At 36.7% G+C, this 23,009-nt stretch overlaps 3 protein-coding genes and 1 long non-coding RNA gene across 7 annotated transcripts; 1 reads left to right on the top strand and 3 right to left on the bottom strand.

The window, feature by feature from the left end:
• Positions 1-1,132: 1,132 nt before the first annotated feature.
• Positions 1,133-11,182, bottom strand: LOC124435216 (ETS domain-containing protein Elk-3-like). Its single transcript, XM_046985159.1, has 6 exons — positions 11,054-11,182; positions 9,514-9,568; positions 6,465-6,599; positions 3,720-3,770; positions 2,114-2,385; positions 1,133-1,726 (listed from the first exon to the last, which is right to left on the bottom strand). The coding sequence occupies exons 3-6, from the start codon at positions 6,472-6,474 to the stop codon at positions 1,133-1,135; spliced, it is 927 nt and encodes a 308-aa protein (XP_046841115.1). The 5' UTR covers positions 6,475-6,599; positions 9,514-9,568; positions 11,054-11,182.
• LOC124435448 (protein C-ets-2-like) lies at positions 3,132-22,118 on the top strand. 4 transcript variants are annotated; one of them, XM_046985385.1, is made up of 5 exons: positions 3,132-3,257; positions 5,172-5,307; positions 11,235-11,549; positions 19,509-19,812; positions 21,524-22,118. In XM_046985385.1, the coding sequence occupies exons 4-5, from the start codon at positions 19,564-19,566 to the stop codon at positions 21,698-21,700; spliced, it is 426 nt and encodes a 141-aa protein (XP_046841341.1). In that variant the 5' UTR covers positions 3,132-3,257; positions 5,172-5,307; positions 11,235-11,549; positions 19,509-19,563; the 3' UTR covers positions 21,701-22,118. The 4 variants fall into 4 exon arrangements, with proteins under 4 accessions (XP_046841341.1, XP_046841340.1, XP_046841342.1 ...); XM_046985384.1 differs by lacking the exons at positions 3,132-3,257; positions 5,172-5,307; positions 11,235-11,549 and adding an exon at positions 14,098-14,406; XM_046985386.1 differs by lacking the exons at positions 3,132-3,257; positions 5,172-5,307; positions 11,235-11,549 and adding an exon at positions 18,147-18,299.
• LOC124435449 lies at positions 5,775-6,456 on the bottom strand. Its single transcript, XR_006945036.1, has 2 exons — positions 6,230-6,456; positions 5,775-5,906 (listed from the first exon to the last, which is right to left on the bottom strand). It is a non-coding gene; the product is annotated as an uncharacterized LOC124435449 (long non-coding RNA).
• LOC124435214 (protein C-ets-2-like) lies at positions 8,789-11,062 on the bottom strand. The gene is made up of 4 exons (XM_046985158.1): positions 11,054-11,062; positions 9,514-9,568; positions 9,074-9,324; positions 8,789-8,923 (listed from the first exon to the last, which is right to left on the bottom strand). Exons 1-4 carry the CDS (start codon positions 11,060-11,062, stop codon positions 8,789-8,791), a joined length of 450 nt encoding a protein of 149 aa, XP_046841114.1.
• Positions 22,119-23,009: the final 891 nt, after the last annotated feature.

Below are 23,009 nucleotides of genomic sequence, written 5' to 3'. Positions count from 1 at the left end.
ATTGAGTGCAATGCTTCCAAATAAAAAATACACGCAAACACAGAGCCATTCAAGGGGAGCAGTGGAGAAAAATTAAAAAAGTCGTCATTTCATGGGAGCGACATGAACGATATTTCAAAAAGACGACGTGATTCAGACAATTTAAAATTCGTCGTTTCATAGGTCTCGTCATTTCAACCTTCTTTTGTCTACACTTTTTGTCTACTTTAGTGTCAACACTTTTCGTAATATTTCTCTGAACGAACCTGGTCATATACTAGTTGATATAAAATCAAAAGAAATTAACACAGAATGTAGTTCAGAACACAAAACTGAAATAACGACTTCGCAACACATTGAAAAGCACCTGGAGATGTAGCTTATAAGCCCGGACATTTGGGCTCATTGAGGCATTAAATGATTTTGATAGATTGAATTGAACTGATAACATAGCACACTGGCTGTTTTCAAATTTGTGTTCCTATTTTACTTGACTTAGATCGATTTCTTTCAATGTCTCAAAATCATATCACACTTTAAACATTACCAGGCTGGCCGGGCTCACGCGAAAAGCAAGAATTCGCAGAATTTATTCGGCGTTTCAAAAATGCAAGTCAAAAGTATCAAACAACTGCGCATATGCACATGGCAATAATGGCAAATTTGCTGTCATAATTTGAAAGGGAATGCCAGTGTTTGGTGGTTGATGTTTATCCATAAAAACTGACAATTAAAAAAAATTAAAAAACAAGCGAGCATCTTCAAAAGTTTTCTTATTTCTTTCCAAACCAGATAAAAATGGCAAAAAAATACTTATGAAAACATGTATTTTTAATAGAATATTTATATACTACTACAACTGTTTCGTTAAAATACCTCGTCAAGATAAAGATACCGTACTCTGCTTATTCTTCACAGATACGAACTATCAACTCCATTGGCTAATGCTATTAAAAAACCTCACATATAAATAATTTTATACACAGTGAACAATGTTATCGTGAAAATTACTGTTCGTTAGATCAATAAGCTATTTTCGCTCGAGTCTTCTCGGCTCTTCTTCGTGAAATTGGCTTGGAAACGTCTCTGACTATTCTCCATGCCTGCAGCACTTCCCCCGGTATCCTACGCTTCTATTGTTTGTGTTCGACTTTCAGCACGAGGAATTACTTGAAACACTCCGGTATCTGTTGTAGGTGTCGCAGGCCGGCCTATATGAAGTACTTGATGAGCGGCCAGAGGTGCAAGAGACCTTTCCACAACAAGGTGTTTGCAGCACCGCGAGTGTTTGAGGCGAGAACGAGTTACCGTGCGTGATTGGCTGAAGTAACGTATATGAACGACAACCGCACAACTCTGAACCACCAGCAAGCGTTGTGATTGGCTGAAGATAAACTGGAGTTGTCGTCACGGTATCACCGTGTGAGCTAAGGATGGGCTTACTTTCATACAACGCAACGGTGCCGGAAGAGGTACTTCGAGATGTCTCGGACGTATTCGGAGGAAACGAGAACATCTCTTGGGTGAGACTATTTACGGGCGGACTTTTTGCAACTTCAGAAACGCTTTTAATGACAGACATTTTCGTCGCCATCGTAGGTGGAGCCGTTTCCACGTCGTCACTCTTGTTGCTGACGTCGACACATGTATTTGCAAGCTGACGTAACCGCGTCGCATCCAGTTTTTTGGATGGCGTATAGTCACGGGGAAGGTTGACAAACTTGTAAACAAGACGTTGTCCGTTCACCTACAGAAATTGCCACATAAAACAAAACATATTCACTTGTAAAGTTTGCTAAAGATGTACAACCTACGAATGACGACGTCACTTGGGAGACAAGTGTTTCATTGTTTATCAACTCGGGATTAATTTCTATTGAAGAAATGAACCAGCTATGAGGAAAAGCGTAGGAAGATCGACAATTGAGGGGGCTTGTATTAATATATACATGATATTCCGAACTGAATAAAGTCCTTCGAAATCCATTTTCCCCTCTGATTATAAATTGAATATGAATACTAGCCCCAATTATTGATCTTCCTACGCACAGGATGAAGACAAGTTTCTCCCTCCCATTTAATCCAGGTTCAAGCTTGCATTCAATTGCACATTCAGACGCAAACGTAATGATACCTTTTTAATGATGTTTTTCTGATAATAATATCGCAAAGCTCGACTTAGTTTGTCGTAATTCATTCGCGGTTTCTGTTTCAGATTACCCCATCGTCTTGCCACCTCTTCCTGGTTCATCAATTTGAACTCGAAGTCTTCGGCTTTCGTCCAACAAATCAGTGATTCGCACTCCTTGTCGTGCAGTAATTCCAAGAGAAATTCCCATAAGTGAACCGCATTCTTTGAAGTCCAAGGTTTTATCGCTTTTTTCACATCTTGTACTTCGTTTTTTTCTGAAAATAGGAAAAAAGTCAACGTAAATAGACAGTTCTATTGAACACGGCTAGAAAATTTTAAATTCGGCGTTCTTTAAATGACCAGAGCCATTGTGTGTTAAACCTTTATTTTTAGCGATGGAACCGGTTGTTCAGGATCAATTTCCTTATTCCCTCCTACGAGTTCAATAAGATCCTTACGCTCATTTGCCTTTGCATTTCCCAGCTTGTTTTTGTAAGTCATGGTATTAACAATAAGGAATAAATTTAATATTCAAACAGGTTTCCCTGTTTCATGAGTTTTAATTATCGTGCATTTGAACAGTAGATCGCACGGTTTTCAACAGCATAAATGGTCTAAATCAAGAACATTCAACTAGTCCGGAATGGCAAGAACCAAAACCTAATTATGTCTAGGTACAACGGACCTCTCGAAAGCCCGGGCCTGTAGGCTTCAGCACTGAGTAATCCGCCACAGCTTGTCTTATAATCGTTTTGATCATAATCAACTAAAAAGGCCTGAGGTCACCGACATATAGATATGACGTAAGAAGCTTAACATCCTACGTGGGCAACTACGAACATGCTATAATTATTCTAATTTTAAATTTGTAAAGGTGTTTCTAAACACAATTCAACCCCACAAAGAATTCAAAACGCATAGATGAATTTGCGCACGCTTCGACACATCCATCATTCTAAATCGAAACTTTTATCGGATATTTTATCGCGTCGTAGCACTATCGGCCTCTATTTCACTTTAATTAAACATTGTAAGGATTCATTGTAGTCCAGGTCATTGGCCAATATCACTCCTTGTACACAAATTACAATGACAAAGCAAAGAACAGAGCACAATCTAGTCCACTCACATTTAAATAAGTGGCAAGGTAATTTTTTAACTATTTTTTTCTTCTTCATCAATGTTCGGCTGTATGAGCGCTATTTTGTTATCACAAGACGTTCACAATTGTCGCGAGGGACACACTATTCGCTATTTCACAAGCTGCAAACCGTTTTGGATTGTTTAGTAGAAGAATTAAACGACTACCATTAACGTGATTCCTGATTCTATGTATGTTTATTTTATGCCACCGTCTGCATAACACTGTGTAACGTTAAAGCATACAATACATTTTAAATGAAATCATTACTAATAGCAAACCAAATGACAGATCTGTAACGGCCTTCGCTAGGGGGGGAATAAAGACTGAGAAAAGCATACATTCCAACAAAACAAAATTGCTTAAACGCCAAGTTTTACTTTGAAATTCAGTGGTGTTACACGCAAGACATAACAACGAATAAACGAACTAATGTGCTACTTTTGACTAGCAAATTGAACCATTTACCTTCTTCTTGCATCGTGATCTCTTTAGCCACGTCCATGTTATTGCGCTGTTCTGTTCAAATGAGAAAATGAGTTGAAGATACGAAACAGGAAGACAATAAATCCAATCATTATATGCGGAAGTTATAATGCTCGTCTTCCGCGACGCCTTGAAAGCTGAGACGTAGCTCGTATGAAAAACCGGGATGAAAACGGACTCAAGACAAAGAATGGATTAGCATTAGCGATATTGAATAATGGCACCAAAAGCTTTATTTCAAAACATCGAACGTCTACTTTGCTTGGCATACAAAAATTTGCATATTCGTGGATCTTATTTCCTCGATCATTCATCATTTACATAACTTTTATTTGCAATTAATACAACTACAGATTCTAGGCAGCAGCACGTCATCTAAATTTTTCCTATTTACTTTGGGCCATCATAATGAATGCAGCTTCAACTGTCCAGTGTGAGAAAAACTATTGAGTTGAAAACGCTCGTACACCGTGCTCGTTATACTTCAGACCTGTCAAGAGCTTCTCAGGTTTTGTAAAAGGTCTAACGAGAAACACTCAAGCTTGGCAAGAATGAAAGTTGCTTTTTCGGCCCTTTTCTAATTACGACAAACAGAAAATAACTCATTCCTATTACTTTCATGACGGAAGCTTACACAGCAGGAATATAAGATGATATGACAGGGTTAATATTGTCTCGATGAAATCAAACAAAAGCACGATAACGATCTTAGTGATTCATTATATTTCCTGCAGTGGAAGTCTTCGGGACAAGAATACGGAAATTAGACCGTTGTTGATGTATCAGTAATAAAATACATCAGCTAAAAAATTCCTTTTCTATGAGTTCATTAGTCAGTTTCAACAATGTGGCTATGTTCAAAAAGACAACACGAATAGCACGAACAATTAATTACACGAGTGCACATGAAAATTAAAGTATAAGAAACGTAAACTGAAATCGAAGTTTACAGAAACAATAATGTCTTGTTGTTTTAATGTGATCTTTTTATCATTTCATAATATCATTTTGTTATGTTAGAAAATGCAAGTAAACATGCACTTAAAATGAAGACAAAATACGTTATGTAGTACATGTTTTGAATCTTGATGGAGGGCACCGCCATACAGATTAAAATGAATGTAGCATACAAATTTCCTTGTTCACAATATAGTTACAAGGAAAACATTATATCTTATAATATCTTGATACCTCTTCACAATTGACAAAGCACTGAGACGATCGAGGCACGTTCAAGCCACGATCGAGTTGTCTCGTTATAACAAGTTACAAAATAGAGATAAAAGTAATTCTTAAGGCAAACATGTCTCGTACAGAATTGTAATGTTAATCGATTATAAAATCGTACGATGGTAAATGCAAAAAATAAATTACTTTATCGTTTAATAGTTTATGCAATGATATCTTTTAAAATTCTCGAAAAATTTATTTCAGGTGACGAATAGAAACGAAACCCAAGGAGACGCCATTACTAATATCATGTATAATTACATGCTGATAAACCTGTGTATATGACCGATTGCTATCTGCGACAGGTTGACGATTCGATTAAAGTTCACGCTTTACACAAGTACGTATACGTCAAAGAAATTACCTTCTTTAAAAAAGTTGTCATTTATGAAAATTGAAAAAAATGGGTCAGTTAAGTCTGGTTCCATTTAATCGAATGAAATCTTTGCAGGGCTTTCATACACAAATGATGCATTAGATGTTCATAAAAGTAATCTGAGAAACAAATAAAATGGTAAATTTTACCTTTACAAATTCAACTGTTCCAATCAGAAAAATTCAACAAACACATTCCGGGTCTAATTTATAGAATTACAGCCATTGTTTATCGAAACTGTGTCCCAACCAATGCACTATCGCTTTTCGGCCAAATGGTATTTAAGACACACTAAAATAACTCATTCAGTTAAACTGAACTCTTTTAAAATTAAACAGCATCCGGGCTCGTAGTAGAAAAGTTCCGCTGGTCAAACGGTAAACATTATCGCTGTTCACAGCACATTTTGTATTTATTTATAGGAACATTTCGTTAGTCTTCCTGAGTTAGACAAAACACTTTTGTAGGTGTATGATGTAGCTAAATATAACTTTTATAAGTTTACGTTCGATTACCTATAATGCGTATAGTCCAGAATAATCTCTACTCCAATATGGATTAGTCTAAATTTAAATGCACTGCCGATTTATTACGTAAAATAGTGCTTCACACCATGTAGAAGATTATATATAAATATAATACATACACACATTTCAAGTAATCATGTAATTTTTGGCATTGAGAATGAAAGAATTTTTCGTCATACATACTCACTTAAACAATTTCAACTCTCATAAACGCTGTTGTTATGAGACTGATATAACTGAGATAACAAGAAAGTGTTAATGTTATAAAAAAGCTAAATGGTAGCAACTTTATTTAATCAAGAAAAAATTTAAATGGAACGAATTTTGTAATTATATTATCGTGAGAAACGTGTGCCTACCAAGCGTTCGTTAACGGCAAAATCGACTCGGTCTTCGATCCACGTGGCAGGAACAGAAGTGTCAAATTTTCCGCTGACATGCAGCAAGATGTTTTCATATTCAAATGTTGCGGATTGCAAATAATAAGAAAACAAAACAAGATAATGCCCCGCAGTTTACAGAAGAAAAAAAATCATTATGTGCGATGTCAATTATAACCTAAGCCAGCCCTATGAATTGAATGAAATTACTCACCCAAATACATCTGAGTCTCCAAGTATGACGTGTTTGTAGCTAAACCAAGCTGTCGTATGGTTTCTGCATGCGATTCAAAATGGCTGACTTAGTAGTTTACAACTTCACTTAATGAGACCACGCATTCTTGACAGCCTGTTGCGAAAAAAGCGGAAAATATTTTCTCCACACGCAATTGTGACGTAATCGTGACGCACACGCGCATGTTAGTCACGGATACAGGAAGTCGATCATAAATAATATTATTCACATCTAGCCAAAGCCACATAAGTCGTCATTCAAACACCTGTACACACATTTATATTTATAAAACATTCCGCCTAACAAGGTCATACACCATGTTACACACACTGATAAAAATAATTTCACTCGTACATGTGACTTCACGCATGCGCACGATTACATGACTAAGTATTATAAGACGTGGCACTGTGCTGGGTTAGAAAATAGAAAACGCGAGACTGCTTTAGAGAAGCACTTTGCCACTATCAATTTCGAGTGCAAAATTTTGCATTTATATTTTTATTCGAGAGGTTCTTCATATATATATATAAAATCAAGGAAGAGCCGAACGATGTACAAACAACAATTGTGTTTATTTAAGGAAGAAAATCATGAAGTCGGACCCAAGGTCATCTCTTCAAGTTCATTTCCGAATGTAAATTTTCCATCTCTCTTTCTTTAATGACAGGAAATTTGCCAGATGAGAAAACTTCCTAAACCAAATTCCACGACTAAATAATGTCGTACTAACAGCGTTACAATCCTTTTGGCCGCTTATAAGTTGTTGATTCAAAAGTTACCGAACGGATATGAAAAGAGCCTTGTCTCGTCGATATGAAATACAGTCAAGTACAAATCGATTCATTCAACTTTTTCCCCCTTTTCTTATTTTATATCTTTTTAAGGCGGTATAGTACAGCGGCATAGTTGATCCAACAGGCATGGTGAAGAATATTCTATGTATCTTCCATCTCTTAGCGTTTTGTGAATGATACTTCGACGTGAGAAAATTCTCCTTTGAAATATCTTGTGTAGATGGCACAGGGATGTGAGATCTATCTCGGTAAATTAAACTTTCGCGCCATACTGGCTTTCCATGTTCATCTTCAACCAAAATGACAACTGACCCGGCGAGTTCAACGTAAAAAAACGCACAATAAAACATAGATAGCGAGCTAGCAATTGAAACCATAATTGAATTGTTTTATTTGACGAGCAGTCAAACTCCTCAAAAAAGATCTTTCAGTTCACGTTTCGTTCACGACGTATGAATATAACTTTTTCAACATCCACACAAAATCCCAGTTGCTTCATCTCCTCTGAAAATATATGTTCTTTGAATAAAAGGACTGAACTTTTCCTTATTCGCTTAAGGTCGTAGCTTTAACTGAACGCCAGTGAAGCGTTAAAGGCTTGGCAGGTAGTCGAGCCTCATTTGTATCTCACGAGAAGCGCATTACAAGTGAAGCTGGACGCAAATATTTGCAGATCCAACATAAGTCACGGAACACACTACGGTTTTGTTCTAATTTAAACAAAACTCTGAAAGAACTTACTGTTGAAACAAATTGTTCTTCTCCAAATTATTGCTTAAAATATCTTTTTATTCAAGCTGATTGCAAAATGGCGAATAAACGCATTTTGAACTTTAAATACATTTCATAAGACAAAATAAAGTTATAAAGAAGTAAGCGCCGCAGAACATACGATTAGACATAAAACTTCTTATATTATCTTACATTATTCAATAAATAAAACAATTGTTATGTTCACTACGTCGATTTATGCCTTTGGCAATTCGTCATTGAGCTGAATCCTCGAATAAAGAAAAGCAACGATTGGATCATTGCTTACTTCAAGGAAATTTATACAATGAAATTGAAAGTTTATAGTTTAGTTTCACTTATACAAAATGCAATCTTGTTTCGTGCAGTGTTGAAATCCTCTCCTGAAATCAACGATACTTGAAAATGAAGAATGCCATAATTGGCACTTGTCAAAATCTAAAATCATGGCCTGCATGTAGCAATATAAAGTCTACATTGTGTCTGAAAATGCTATCACATCGGTCAACGCCGAAAAACTAGTGCTACATCGCACTTCTCGCAAATTTTCAATGTCAACTAAAATTATCGACCGAAATGGCTTCGTCTACAAACGTATAATATAAATAAATTTTCTTGATTGTTATCAATTCCATGTTTCACGAAGAATACTAGTTCGTGAAATCTACAAATTAAGCATCAACCAACGATGGTTGGGCAAGCAAATGGAATTCTGTTGTCAGGTGAGCGAAGAATCTCCCTCAAATCATTGGTCAACTAAGCACGATCCCACGACGACGTGTAGCAAATCACAGATCGCCTTTCCACGATGGGCGGCTCTGACCGCTTCGGTAAAACTGGGTGGTTGTAGGGAAGGTGCAAAAACTTGTACACGAAATGTCTTCCTTTCACCTAACGCAAAACAAAACGTTTAATATACATCATTTTCAAACATAATTACGTAGCTCATCAAAAAATACAATCCTAACACACAAAGTGAAGCATCTTGGTCATTCAAAACTATCAAATAACGACAGGCAACCATTGATAAACGACACGAACCTTATGAATGATATCTTTTTTGTAATAATATCGCATAGCACGACACATTTTAATCTTATCCATGTTCGGTCGGCGTTTCACAATTCCCCATTGCCTCGCGACCTCGTTGATGTTCAAAAACTCAAACTCGCCTTTGGCCTTGTCCGTCCAGCAAACGATGGACGAGCAGTTAGGATCTTCCAGGATCTCAAGGAGAAATTCCCAGAGATAGATCGAAGTTCTCGCAGCAAGAAGACGACGAGACTGACTGGCTGCGATCAAAAGGCGTGTTTTAATGAAATATTCGTATGTGTAGGAAATGAAATTAAGTGTTTTCCGCACGTTGGACTCAGTGACTCATATAAGGTAGAGCGCGCTTAAAGTTTAGCAAAAACTACAAATGAAACGCTTTTCATGTAACGACACAACGCATGTAAAGAAGTAAAAAACCATTGTTTTACCTTGTTTAAATAAAATTCTCTGTCGTAGGGCATGGCCAGTGACCATCTTGGACTTCTATAAACGAAAATTTGAAACAGGCAATCAAAAAAGGTTCACGAAGGAAAATCAAAAATTTATAAGCAAAAAATGCAACTCGTTTCGGCTAAAATACAATGAGACTACTAATACATCGCATGCGAAAAAGAAATTGCTTAACAGAAAGAAGTTGACTCACAACTTTCCTTCTGTAGCTAAGTCAGTTCATTCATTCATTTATACTCAATAGAAAAGTTATCAAAGATATTTATACTTGGAAACAAATAAATCAAACGTAATTAAAATATTTGAAAAATACAAATGCTTTTTTCGAACAATCTTCCCCTACGCATACTTCTCTCAAAAACGTCGAACTACGTAATTCTCAGTTTCGTTTTGCGTAATAACTCATTCCTTTAGACCAATTAAAAAAAATACTTGCAATTACCGTTACTAAAATATGGGCAATTTGCCCGTTTGCACATAGCTTCAACATATCTGAAATGAATGGTGAGCCGAGTCACAGTTAACTGTCTAACTGATGGTATAATAGCTTGCTTATAGCACGAAACTCTTTCTGATCAGTAAGGGGTCTTATGAAAAACAATAAAGATTTGCTATATAAGGTAACGGGTGCACTTGACAAACTTCCCTTCGATTTCCTTTTCAGATCAAGTTCGACAGAAACTAGTCAAAACACTTATGTAATTTACCCTGAATTCAACCGATGACGTTCTAATTCTCGGACGATCAATGTGCGCAGTGATCCCCCGAAGACAATAACTAAAATTTGCACGATGAGAGTTACACGTTTGAATTCAAACCTTTTCACCAGTGTCATAGTCGAGGCATTTGATGACGTGTATCAAAATGAGCTCAACCGCAAAAAGTATTTCACAAATCTTTAGAAATAATTTTCTTATCGTAATTGGTAAAGGACAAAAGTTCGAAAAATAGCGCGATCCTCATGACTTGCACGATTTGAGTACAAAAATCAAGAAACAATTTTCTTCAAACTTGTGAACAAATGATGAAGACCCAGCTCGGAGGAAATTATTTCCTCATGCAAATAACGAGAAAATAGGTATCATACATCAATGTCAAATACAGCGATGTATTTTAGAAAATACAGTATTCGCCCATGATCGGAGATTTCGATTATTGACGATTCTGCTTGAAGCAAAATACACAATGTTTTGAAACACTTTGAAACATAACACCAGGCATGCTTAATCATGTGATGATGGCGGAGCAACAGTATCGCAAGAATCTATTCTACGACAAATTCTAGTGCATTTTTATGATAGCAAATAACGAGTGCAACAAATGAATGCCTTGAATCAGCAGCGTTCGGAGTCGATCTAACGATGACATCATACCGAGATGACAAGCACATACGATCACCCGATGCTTGTAATTTTAAGCTTCAAATACGCGCGCTAGTAGAATAATTGACTCCGCACACATCACAAGCCACTGTCGTAAACTTATGGACGAATAAAAGAGATGATACAAACTACTTACCTCGTACATTCTAACTTAGTGCGCCGCGTTAAACGTCCGAAATATGTTGATGCGAGAAGAAGTTTTTAGTTGTGAAAACGGGAAGTCTCACTACATCACTTCCCGTATTTACGACAATGGGCAATTTAAATGCAAAACATGGCTTGCGGGGTCAGACGTCCTTTAATTTATTTCCCTTTAGAGTCGAATTACTGATCTAAAACAGCGGCATGATGCAGGATGAAATGAAATTTCTTATCATGGTGACTAGACAACGAAGAATTCGACCGACAGCAATAATGAAATTTATCGTAAAAGGCCTGCTGTAAACACGGCAGAAGAAATGAACCGCGACGATCCTGTGGATAAATGTCTTTCATGAATTCAACGTAACCTAGGAAATAAGCATCAAATTAATTTCTCATTTGGTGCAGTTATGACCAGAAAAAAAAATCAGGAAATAAGCAATGCAATGACAATGAAGGATCGCAACGTTCTTATGTGCTGGAAACAAAAGGTAGTCAAAAAACGTTTTTTAAAACATAATCAAAACAAGTTATAGTTTTGTGTGACGTCGATGTGTGACACCGAGCAAAACGTTGGTCATTATGGCAATTCGCACATGCCTTCAAAAACGCACGCGAAATGAAACTGAAAACTAAACTCCCTCACGCAATGCATTTTCTTCAACTGTGTACTATGCGCGCGCACGAATAATTGTTCTAGACCCATTCCAAACGCAGGTCTTCAATAACAGGCGTGTGATTTAAAAAAAAAAGCGACCTGCGTATTTTGCTTTTAGCTGAACTGACTTAAGCTAAAATATGAATAAGTTATCAATTGTTTCGCTGAGCTCAAAGATTAACTTGAACCATTTATATAACGTGTGATGTCCGAGAGATACATGATTGCCCACAAAAGGCATTTTCTTTTACATCTACCTCAATTTTTTTGTCATGAATTGTATGCATCAAGGTAGAGGAAATGCTATATATTTGGAGTTGTCTTTGTTCCCACTTCTCTAACTCATGAAATTTGAAAGCCAGTTGATTATTATTATTAATATTATTATTATTATTATTATTATTATTATTATTATTATTATTTATTATTTATTCATTATAAAAACTATGCACGATAGTTTCGAGTTTTCGCACGAATAAAGAAGTATAAAATAAAAATAAAACGTGCAGTGATTGGTCTACAGCCGTGTTTGCATTAGCCTATGCAAAACACATCTGAGCTCAACCAATCAAATCAATCAAAACAATCAATCAATCAAAGAGAATTTGCAAATCGATCATGAATGCATTTTAGGGTAAAATTAAAATGTTTGTCTTTTTCATTATTGTTATTTTACAAAGAAATAAAAGATGTTTTTCTTGTTTGCACTGATTTGCACTCGAGTTCTTCCAAAGGTCTCCTCGGTATGCATAAGCTTGTGCAAAAACAGTAAACATCTTTTATTTTTTAATTAACTTATTCTTAATATAAATATTAAAGCCCAGCAAAGTGCTTTTAAAAGAGCCATTTGCTGGGCTTTAAAAGCACTTTGCTGGGCTTTAATATTTATATTAAGAATTTGCTTCCCGCTCGGTATATCACTGGTCACAATTCTTAATTAACTTATGCATTAATCGTATAACATTGATGTTATTTATATCAGCAAAAACACCCAAATCACATGGTCCAGAAATATCTTTTTTATTGATTAGTGAGGTAAAAGCTGTATCTTGTTCATATCTTCACTCTAAGTGACGTCATCATGGCAGCAATCATTGCACGTTCGCATGAACAGCCCGTCGCATCAAAACTAAAATGGCTTTGATTTCCTTGTATGGCTGACAGACGACCTAAACATGGCGAGAAATGGCAACAAAGCTCAATTGCAAAGACTGTTGAAAGACTGGCACGATGTCGTGACTGGCTCGCATTACTTACGATAGATTTTTGGCATTATTTCATGACATAGGGCCAATGGCATCATTTAATGACATTGACTATGAGAAAACGGTTTTGATTACGCTGTTTATTTTAAGGTTGTCAAGATGTCATCTCACGACCTCATTCGCAAATGACGTTTATGAAGCGGTTCAAGTTCGAGCCGGGTGTTTAAAGGGCATAAGACTTAAATATTTTACAATTTAAATTATATTTTCATTTAACAGAACTTTGAAAATGACAGTGTATTTTATGAAACAGTTTGTGCATATCTCTTCGTTCAAAGATACTGAAGTTTTTGTAATGTCCGATTTACACAACTTTTACGTCAATTTGTATAATGAGTGACTGCAAAATATCAAACATCCTCTGAATTCAGGGCCACTTTTGGTTGAATAGATCAGGCAATTGTTTATACCATTAAATCTTCACAGTGAAGGAAGCTCTGATAGGCTGAAGTAACGTATCATAAATTATATCTGCTATTTCAAATTCTCATTATGGAAAATGACGTAGACAGATGTGTAAATCAGAGACTACAAAAACTTCAATATCTTGGAACGAAGAGAGCAAAAACTATTTTAGAAAATACACTGTCATTTTCAAGGTTCTTTTGCATGAAAATATAATATAAATAGTAAAATTTTCAAGTCATATGACCTACAAAGGGCAAGCTAATGAAGCTATGCCAAGGTCATTTTCAAATAACCCTTCAATTTCTTGCAAGATAATGATATCTACAGGAAAAATCAATAGGACGCAGATAAAATCATTTTTGGCAAAATCAATGTGCGGTATTTTTACCAGAACAATCCGTTCCTCACCATGCAATGGAAAAGCTATACAATTTTGGTACTCCACCAACCAATGGAATGCACTGTTTATTTTAATCTTAAACGTTGGTTTCGCCTCTTATTCGAGATTTTTCGTGTTGAAAACAATTCACACAGAAATCGCTTATATGCATTGGCTGTGATACGTCAAGGGGATGCAGTCAATCTTTTGGAATATCATATGTGTAATTACCAGCAAAGCAAATATGCATAAATTTATATATATTTCTTTGGATCGTAAGAACACCAAGTCGAGAAGTGCGGACAAAGTTTTCATTGCACTAGTCGGAGCTGGAATTTGCAAATGAGGCGATTAATTACTAATATGATAAAAAATGGGAAGAGGAACAGTTTGTTTCACGTCACAGAACACAAATTTAATATGATTTACCAGCGGATTTACTACAATTGATTTAACAGTTCAAGGTCAATTTGAGCCGTGCCTTAATCTGATAATGCCCAATGACGACATTAATTCAGAAATAGACTGTGTTGTCGTCTTATGCTTCCTTTCAACATGTTTCGCGCCTGTTAAATGCGACACCACATTACGCCAGTCAGTCCCATACAAGGAAAACAGCATTTGAAACTGATTCAAAGGTATGTTATTTACACAAAGTTCGTCATTGTAAAGTGTGTTTTTTTTGGTTGGACAAATTGACCAATAGGAATAACTCAGCTGATAACAAAATCCCAGCTCATCCGAAATGTGAATTTGATTTTTAAGTTTTTCATGTTTTAAGCCTTATGCAAAGGTCCTAGTTAGAATCTTGCAATAACGAGGCATTTTGTAAGTGAAATAGAATCTATGGCGAACCATGTTGTCTCATCAGCGCTGTGAAAGTTGTAATTGATTGAAAAATACTAGACGTGACTAATTCGTTCACTGCATGTTCATTAATAAACTTTGTATAGCCCAGTTACTTATGTATATGACAATTGACTTTTAATCGCCGCTATAAAAAATTTAGATGGTTTAGTATGGGTATAATCTTATTAGCCTGCGTACAGACATATTTTCTTTGCAACAGCCCAAAATAATTGGTTGGGCACAAAGTACGGAATGTCATTATGGTAGCAAAAACAGCATATTATCCTTTAGTTACTAATCATAATAACCATAAATTCGTCTGCATGTACAATTTATCAAAACACATCCAATGTTGATAAAAATTTCGCTCATATCACACTAAATACGGATGTTAGAGGCTGAGAGCCAACAAATCCATTATAGACAAACGGCGTCGCCAGAGAGGGAGCTGAAGAGACCCCCATCCCCACCCACGCTATTTCAAAGACCAATTTTGACATCTTTCAAAATGTGAAGAGAAAGGAGAGTGGTCAGGAAAACAGCTATAAAAGTTGCTTCTTAGCATTTAACGGGCACATAGCCAAGTCAACATTATAAACAATAACCTTTGAATACACTCCTTGACATCTAACGGAAAGCTGCCCTTCTACAAACGTGCGGCTTTCAGATTACATTTAAGACCTTGGGAAAAAGCGTTTCTTTGAGTACCTAAAATAAACAAATTGTCAATGAGGTCTAACCACAGATATGTATAATAAACTGGATTGCGCACTGCAATACAACGCCCAATCAAAAGTTGAAGCCAAAATAATCGGGTGCCCACATTGTTGTCATTGGTGAAACCCAACTTTAATATACGACAGGGCTTTGATGACGACGTATTTCTGTTATTTTGGAACTTAAAGCTATGTATAAACATAGCAGATTTTGTGGAAATATGATTATGATTAATATTATGATTACTTTTTCGTATCAAGTGGGACCTCTTCCAATATGGCGGCTCTGGCTTCACAGAAATAGCGGAGAGCGTCTATTTTCAGATCAGTGGGTCCAACACCTTTGCGCCTTGCATAATCCTCCCGGTCTAAACAATCCGACGACGGCACTGTTAGTTTTTGAAATATTCCTAAGAACCACAAACACATAGCATATTTTATCATTGTGTCAGGCTTCAGAACAGATCGATTGACATGATCTTTTCATGGTGAATTGTTCGTCTGTGGTTTAATCATTCATGGCGACAAGTTGACAACGGTTTCATGGGGTTTTAACAAACAATACTTCTGGACGTGTCTGGCGATGAATGTTTGCAAGCAAATGAAAGAACGTTTGTAGGTTTTACATGCAAGCTACAGGCGGCATGTTTTGACTCATGAATCAACTTCTTACAGCAATGACTTGTTAAACAAATATTATATTACTTAAACGCCCACATGATGTCTGGATTGAACGTCGGAACGATCATTCACGGTCAACCATTAAAAAATCGTACGACGGAAGTCGATCCTTATCAAAAGCATATATTACTGTGTACATTCGTGCTATGCACTTTACTATGCTGAATAACTCGATTAACGATTGGTCGACAACAGACAAACTATACTTGACCTGCAAGAGCAGATGATTGTTAATTGCACTTTAATATAAAATGTAAATTAATTTATCGAAGGCGACACCTTCAATGACACAATTTTCATGCATATAAAACGTCTGTTGCAATCGGCGACATGGCATAAACTAAAGCAAAAAACATAGAACACATCGCAATGTGCCCAAGAGTTGCATCGGGGAAAGCATGAAAAAATACATTAAAAAATACAAGTTTCGTGTAGGGAACATAAAATCCAGTTTAAGTAAGTTTTCAAGAGCTTTCAAAAGTCAAATGTTATTTTCTTGTGTGGGGGTGGGATGGGTGTGGATCTATGTGATCAGTATTTGGATTTACAGTTTGTCAGATAACCCTTTAGTTTCCTACTGAACAATTGTAAGATGAAATCAGTGGCTTCGCCAGGGAGGGAACTGAGGGGGGACTGCCCTCCAATTATTTCAATGATCAATTTTGAGATTGAAGGAAGAAATGAAATAAGTTCAACTTCGAACGGCAATAAAAAATTCGCTTTCTGTAAACAGGCACATAGCAAAGTAAACAGCAATCTTCAAGCATTGTTGTCAGAAAGATTGACTTGACTTGAATGCACTTGTTGATACATCTAACAAAATGCTACTATTCTGAAATAGATTATCATAAATCCTGCCTGTGAGAAATAGCGTTTTAGAGAACATAAAGTCATACAATTCTCTAAGGGTGAATGCCTCTGAATCTCCACTCAAGTCTTGCACATTAGACGGTTACTTTGCCTCCCCAGTCTGAACAACCTGGCGACACCACGGGTTGAAATTACCTTAGGGCGGGACTGGGAGCAAACAATAAATTTGGATTGGTAAATCCTCCTTTGCCCCCCCTCAGTCACTGTAGTTATTTGAACACATACCAAGTTTATTTAATAAACCTCGGTCGTCTACAAACTTAGTCTAGTGGGAGTGACACTCGCCATTTGCAAATATGCTAACTTTCCTAACCTCAAACACAATAAAACCAAGTAGAGACATCATGTTAACAAAGTTAAGTACGAAAGCAGGCGTACTAATGATAAAACAGCTTTAGAAATTGAATTTCGATTTAATATTTATTGTAAGCTAATTGTTTTCATTCGAAAAGTTTTCTGATTTGAAAAAATCCAATCATCAGTCACACATTTTGCTCATTGACATTGCCCATACGGCTGTAACTGACGCTACATAAATGATAAATTCTTATTCGGTTCCAAAGTGAAGCTGAGGGAGATAACCGAGTCTGAATAATTCATATATTTGCTTAGCCCGTTCAATATTAATATATTCGACAAGATAATGGCTTTGGTGCTTTGGTTGTAGAGCCACACTCACACTTAATATAAATATTTATTTAAATATAACATGCGTACGTACCTATAGTAATAATATAGTCATTAACTCGTTTAAGACGGTCCAAAAGATAGTTCTGCATTGACATTCACAGAATTAGCAAACCCTTTGACTACGTTTTACATAACTCAACTTTGTAATACGTTATGTAGAATTCAATAGATGTGATGTATTGCTAGATACGAACAGTGATTATTGCCTACAAGAAAGTACCTATCTAAAATTTGCTGAGTTGCTTTTATTGACGCCATGTGCATAAGTTAAAGATGAACATTTGAATTTCATAAATCGTGAATTTGAATGGAGCTAGGAATTTATTTATACACATTCAGTCAATAATCCAATTTCAGTTCAACTGAATTAGTGAAACTCCATTCCTGAAGATTTCAAGCTCATCACTCATTCCGATTAAATTTTGTGTATCGTTCCATGCTTTTTCATGTTCTAGAATCATTTATGAGTTATGACGCATGTCTGAAAAATATCATTGTCGACAACACTTTTCCTGTTTTCTCCATTCAATCGGAACGGACGAACCACAATATAATTGAATTGACATTTGCATCTTAAAAATTGCTTCACTGAGCAGAAGTCCTATTGTCCTCCTGCATACGCGCGCGCGAACTTTACAAATGTATTTGCGTTTATAACACTGCGGATCATTAGCAACAACTGGTCATCTGAGTAAGAACAAGTCACGATCACCACACACAATAAGGTTAGTAAATGTGAAAGATTTGCAATAAAATAATCATGTAGTTGATACCTTTATGCATGTTAAATGAGAGTATTTGATTCAGTCATGGAAATTTCACTGCTACAATAAGGCTACACGAAACTAGATTTTTTGGAGTTGTTTTGTGCTCGTTGTTTCATACAGCAATAAACAAGAGATGGTGTGTGTAAGCTGACCCAATCGGTATTTTCAAGGAGGTCGAACAAAAATATTACATTACTTCCAACGTCTTTATACGTATAAACACCGATTATATTGAAAGCGTATGAGGGTATATTTGCAGAACACCAGGGAACCTGCAAAAAATCTTTGGCGGTGTTGCTGAATTTGCCTTTGTTAGTTCCGCAATGTTAGGAAGTAGGGTTGGGCTGGGGTCAGGGTTTGGCTTTAATGAAAGTTAAATGAGAACTGATTTTCCTTTTGTCTACATACTATGAAGTTGGGTGACTCTGTACCTCATGTAACAGGGCATTCTGCAGCTGGTTATTCGTTCGACTTACATCAACAACTTCGATCAATTAAGTATGCGCGCGTACAAGTATCTCCCCCGTGCACTTGTGATGTGAAAATGCGTAAAAACGACGAGCCACCTAAAATCAATAAAAATAAACAGAGAAATTAGCTAGTGAGCAGATGGATCGTCTCCGCGTAGCCTTAAAGATAGCTTGCTTGCGTCAAATGTTGAAGGACAGTAGGAAAAACAACAAACAAACACGACAATACAGCCACTCAACTTTACCGCTGAAATATCAAACAAAGAGCTTCAAACGAAAATATTGAGTCATTTGATCGAGTACTTTTTTGTCGAAATTATTCTCGCTGCTCTAACCAAGTATTGCAGTAACCTCACAAACGTTACTGCAACATTTCTTTGTGCAAACTATTTTTTCCGAGCAAATATCTTGTTTGAAATCGATCACTTTTCCGCACTTATAAAGAATAGTTATTTAATGCTTATAATATATGCAAATCACACAGACACTACACTGCTCAAAGAAAAACTTCGCAGTCAATTTTAGATTTCATTTCACAGACACATCTATTTTGAATGGATTCCTACGTAAACAAAAACTTCAGAAGGACTATATCGCTTCGGCACTCACTGGCTGCAGCAACTTTCTCGCTATCGCTATTAAGCATTGCAAGAAATTTTACCCATGACATGTAACATGTAGTGTTCTCTCATTTAAGGTATTGCCACTTCTAATCCTAACACTGACTTCAAAGACTCTGGAGTGGTATCACAATGGAGAACGGAAAAGTCATTAAAAGACGTATCCAAGCGTATCTGTGGGAATTTCTTGTGGGATTGCTGGAAGACGAGGAGTGCGTGCCTTTTATAAACTGGACAAATAAATTTGAGAGAGAGTTTGTGGTTCAGGATCCTGACGAGGTCGCAAGTCTTTGGGGGATGTTGAAAAATCGCCCTAACATGAACAAGACAAAGTTAAGACGCGCTATAAGACAGTACTACAAGCGAGACTTAATAATGAAGGTAAGCGAAGATCTTGCGCAAGTGTTTGTGCGCATGTCCATTTCCGCACTTAGTTCATAGTGAAAGGTAATTTGCAAGTTTTTATTAGATTTGCAATTTGCACGACATGAAAGGCAGCCAGGCAGGTAAACATAAATAACGACCAGCACGTAGAACGCAAAGAATGATCACCAAAGTTCGATGTTAAAATGATTCGAAATGCACTTCATTGCTGTGCTTCTTTTTGAAATGAAAACACGATTTCTTGCTGTCGGTTTGCTTTCGTCTACGATCACAATACTGAGGTTATTCGTTTTCGGTGTTCAGCTAATGTAACTATTTTCTGAAATTTCCGAAGCATTCTCGAAATGCTTGTTGAAATTATTGGTCTCAGCCACGCAGCAAAATCTTATAGACATAATAACAGCTTGTAGACATTTGAAGGCGGATGAAGGGTGTGGCGCTATAGTCTAAATAGTGGATTGAAGACTCTTCAATAGAAGTCAAACTAAAGAAATACATAGCAGGAGATTTTCTGCTCTCTGCATTTCCATTTCATTACGAGACTGCTAAGCCAGTGTAGGTCATATACATCAAAAGTTCGACTGCTGTATTAGTTTGGTGCATGCAGTTCTGTAAATAAAACTCGTGGTGACGTCATATAAATTTTTGCAGCTCCATTATGCCATGTTGTAACTGGATATCAAATCTCAACTGCATAAAACAAGTGCAAATATTCTTGTTCGGATACGATTTAATTTACAAAGATGTAAAGTAAATTATATTAAAGATTTAATATACAATCAATGCATGTAAGTATAAATGACATAATTTTGTCTATCGTTGGCTGATATTTTTGCTTAAGATATAGATTTAGTGCACTAGATATAGATTTAGTATAGAATTAAGTGGGAGAGTCCAAAATGGCAGCAGTCATTATGAAATGGATTAGTAATTTCACTGCAAGCACATGTAAATAAGGTTCTTAAGAGCACCAATGCACTCTTAGAGACTTGAAATTTTCAAGGGTTCTACTTTTGGGTGCATAAAAAATTGCACGCAATATTTTCAAAATATATAAAGCCCATATGTCAAAATTAAACCAGGATAGTGATAAAAAAGACTGTTTTACATCAATTTGATACAACTTGTATATTACGAGGAAATTATTTTGCCAATTTTCGTTCAGCTTGACGTTCGTGACAACGAGCATCTTCTTGAACTATCTACGACCGCTATTTTATAACGTGAAGCCGAAGATTTGTTTTCTATAACCTCGAATGTATGTTGAAGATTTGTTGTGCACGTTTAAGGAAGTTTATCTAACGAAGCAAGACGATAAAACGGATGAGACATAATTGAGTACAAATTCAAGAATGCTCTCAACACTCGCAAGACAAATAACTAATGTCTGCCAACTATGTACACGAAGTATATTTTCACCAAGACTATACAACTACTTAAAATTTTTGTCGTCGGATGCCGAAAGAAGTTGATTACATCTTAGTGTTACCTAATGAGTGTTAGCAAACCACAGAGAAAACATCTAATAAAAATCTATTTATAAATCCTCAAAGGTATTTGATAACGCCGGATACGACTGTTGAAATTATAAACGAGACGCAATATTGACTAGAATAAAGTCTAAAATATCTCGGACAAAACCGACCGATTTCCTTAAAAAATATCCAAGAATGACCAATGAGTCATTTCTCGTTTTTTTATGTAACAGGTCAAAGGAAGAGTTGGTGTGTACAAATTTCTACATCTGCCTTATGATCCAATCGGCCTGAACGCAGGTAGACAGAAACCAGAGTACTACGTGGAAGCCGAAAGCTGCAGCAGTCCCGAGGTTGAAGTGAACGACGACAGTGGCGAGGAAGACCGGCTGAATAACGCAACATCCTAACAACAAGTTGCTGAAAAACGTTTGCTTCGGATAACAATCGAAGATAAAACTACAAACTATAACCTCGACCAAGGCATTTATAACATCGTGCTACAGAGAGCCTTCACTCTAAGTTACGCAAAACCTGCTTAGCTTAAACCGTACATTAATCGTTCGTAAATGTTATGAATATGTTATAATAGTTTGGTTAATGCACTATTAAGCTAAATGGGCTTTTGTACAAGCAGCCCTTGGTCACATGCAAGCGAGATTTGTAAATTTCCGTAATGTTTTTTGTCGACAGCTGACAATCAAAAATCGTTCATGAGCCGACATCCTTCCGTTAGTGCTGGCCGATTTTAGCAGCTTCACGAAATCATCTCACGAATTAAGAGTGATATTTTGCTTATTAATAAAATATGTATAAATATATGTAGAACATTGAGGGGTAGGTTGTAGTCTGTGTAGGTCATTAGAGGGATAAGTACTCGTCTGTAGGTCATTGGAGGGTAAGGTAGTAGTCTGTAGGGCATTGGAGGGTTAAGGTAGTAGTCTGTGTAGGTCATTAGAGGGGTAAGTAGTCGTCTGTAGGTCATTGGAGGGTAAGGTAGTCGTCTGTATGTCATTGGAGGGTAAGGTAGTATTATGCAGGTCGTTAGAGGGGTACGTAGTCATCTGTAGGTCATTGGAAGGTAAGGTAGTAGTCTGTGTAGGTCATTAGAGGGTAAGGTAGTATTGTGTAGGTTATTAGAGGGGTACGTAGTCGTCTGTAGGTCATTGGAGGGTAAAGTAGTATTATGTAGGTCGTTAGAGGGGTAAGTAGTCGTCTGTAGGTCATTGGAGGGTAGGTAGTAGTCTGTAAGTCATTAGAGGGGTAAGTAGTCATCTGTAGGTCATTAGGGGTAGGTAGTCCGTAGGTCATTGGAGGGGTAAGGCAGTAGTCTGTGTAGGTCATTAGAAGGGTAAGGTAATATTGTGTAGTCATTAGAGGGGTAGGTAGTCGTCTGTATGTCATTGGAGGGTAAGGTTGTATTATGTAGGTTGTTAGAGGGGTAAGTAGTCGTCTGTAGGTCAATGGAGGGTACGATAGTAGTCTGTAGGTCATTGGAGGGGTAGGTAGTAGTCTGTCGGTCATTAGAGGGATAGGTAGTAGTCTGTAGGTCATTGGAGGGGTAGGTAGTAGTCTGTAGGTCATAAGAGGGGTAGGCAGTAGTCTGTAGGTCATTGGAGGGGTAGGTAGTAGTCTGTAGGTCATTGGAGGGGTAGGTAGTAGTCTGTAGGTCATTAGAGGGGTAAGTAGTCATCTGTAGGTCATTGGAGGGTAAGATAG

Source organism: Xenia sp. Carnegie-2017, unplaced genomic scaffold, assembly GCF_021976095.1.
Source record: "Xenia sp. Carnegie-2017 unplaced genomic scaffold, XeniaSp_v1 HiC_scaffold_14, whole genome shotgun sequence".
In the NCBI taxonomy this organism is placed as follows: Eukaryota; Metazoa; Cnidaria; class Anthozoa; order Malacalcyonacea; family Xeniidae; genus Xenia; species Xenia sp. Carnegie-2017.
Note: the sequence above shows the minus strand (reverse complement) of the source record. Positions and strands in the feature narration are given on the sequence as shown.

What these genes read in the sequence shown, in the direction of transcription:
- LOC124435216 (XM_046985159.1), bottom strand. An exon ending in GATCACGATGCAAGAAGAAG is followed by an intron (nt 2,386 to 3,719) that starts GTAAATGGTTCA and finishes TCCTATTTTCAG; the next exon opens with AAAAAAACGAAGTACAAGAT. An exon ending in AGAAAAACATCATTAAAAAG is followed by an intron (nt 1,727 to 2,113) that starts GTATCATTACGT and finishes CAATTTCTGTAG; the next exon opens with GTGAACGGACAACGTCTTGT.
- LOC124435214 (XM_046985158.1), bottom strand. An exon ending in GAGAATTTTATTTAAACAAG is followed by an intron (nt 9,325 to 9,513) that starts GTAAAACAATGG and finishes TTTTGATCGCAG; the next exon opens with CCAGTCAGTCTCGTCGTCTT. An exon ending in AAAAAGATATCATTCATAAG is followed by an intron (nt 8,924 to 9,073) that starts GTTCGTGTCGTT and finishes GTTTTGCGTTAG; the next exon opens with GTGAAAGGAAGACATTTCGT.
- LOC124435448 (XM_046985385.1), top strand. Translation starts at nt 19,564, where the DNA reads ATGGAGAACGGAAAAGTCATTAAAAGACGTATCCAAGCGTATCTGTGG. An exon ending in AGCGAGACTTAATAATGAAG is followed by an intron (nt 19,813 to 21,523) that starts GTAAGCGAAGAT and finishes TTTATGTAACAG; the next exon opens with GTCAAAGGAAGAGTTGGTGT.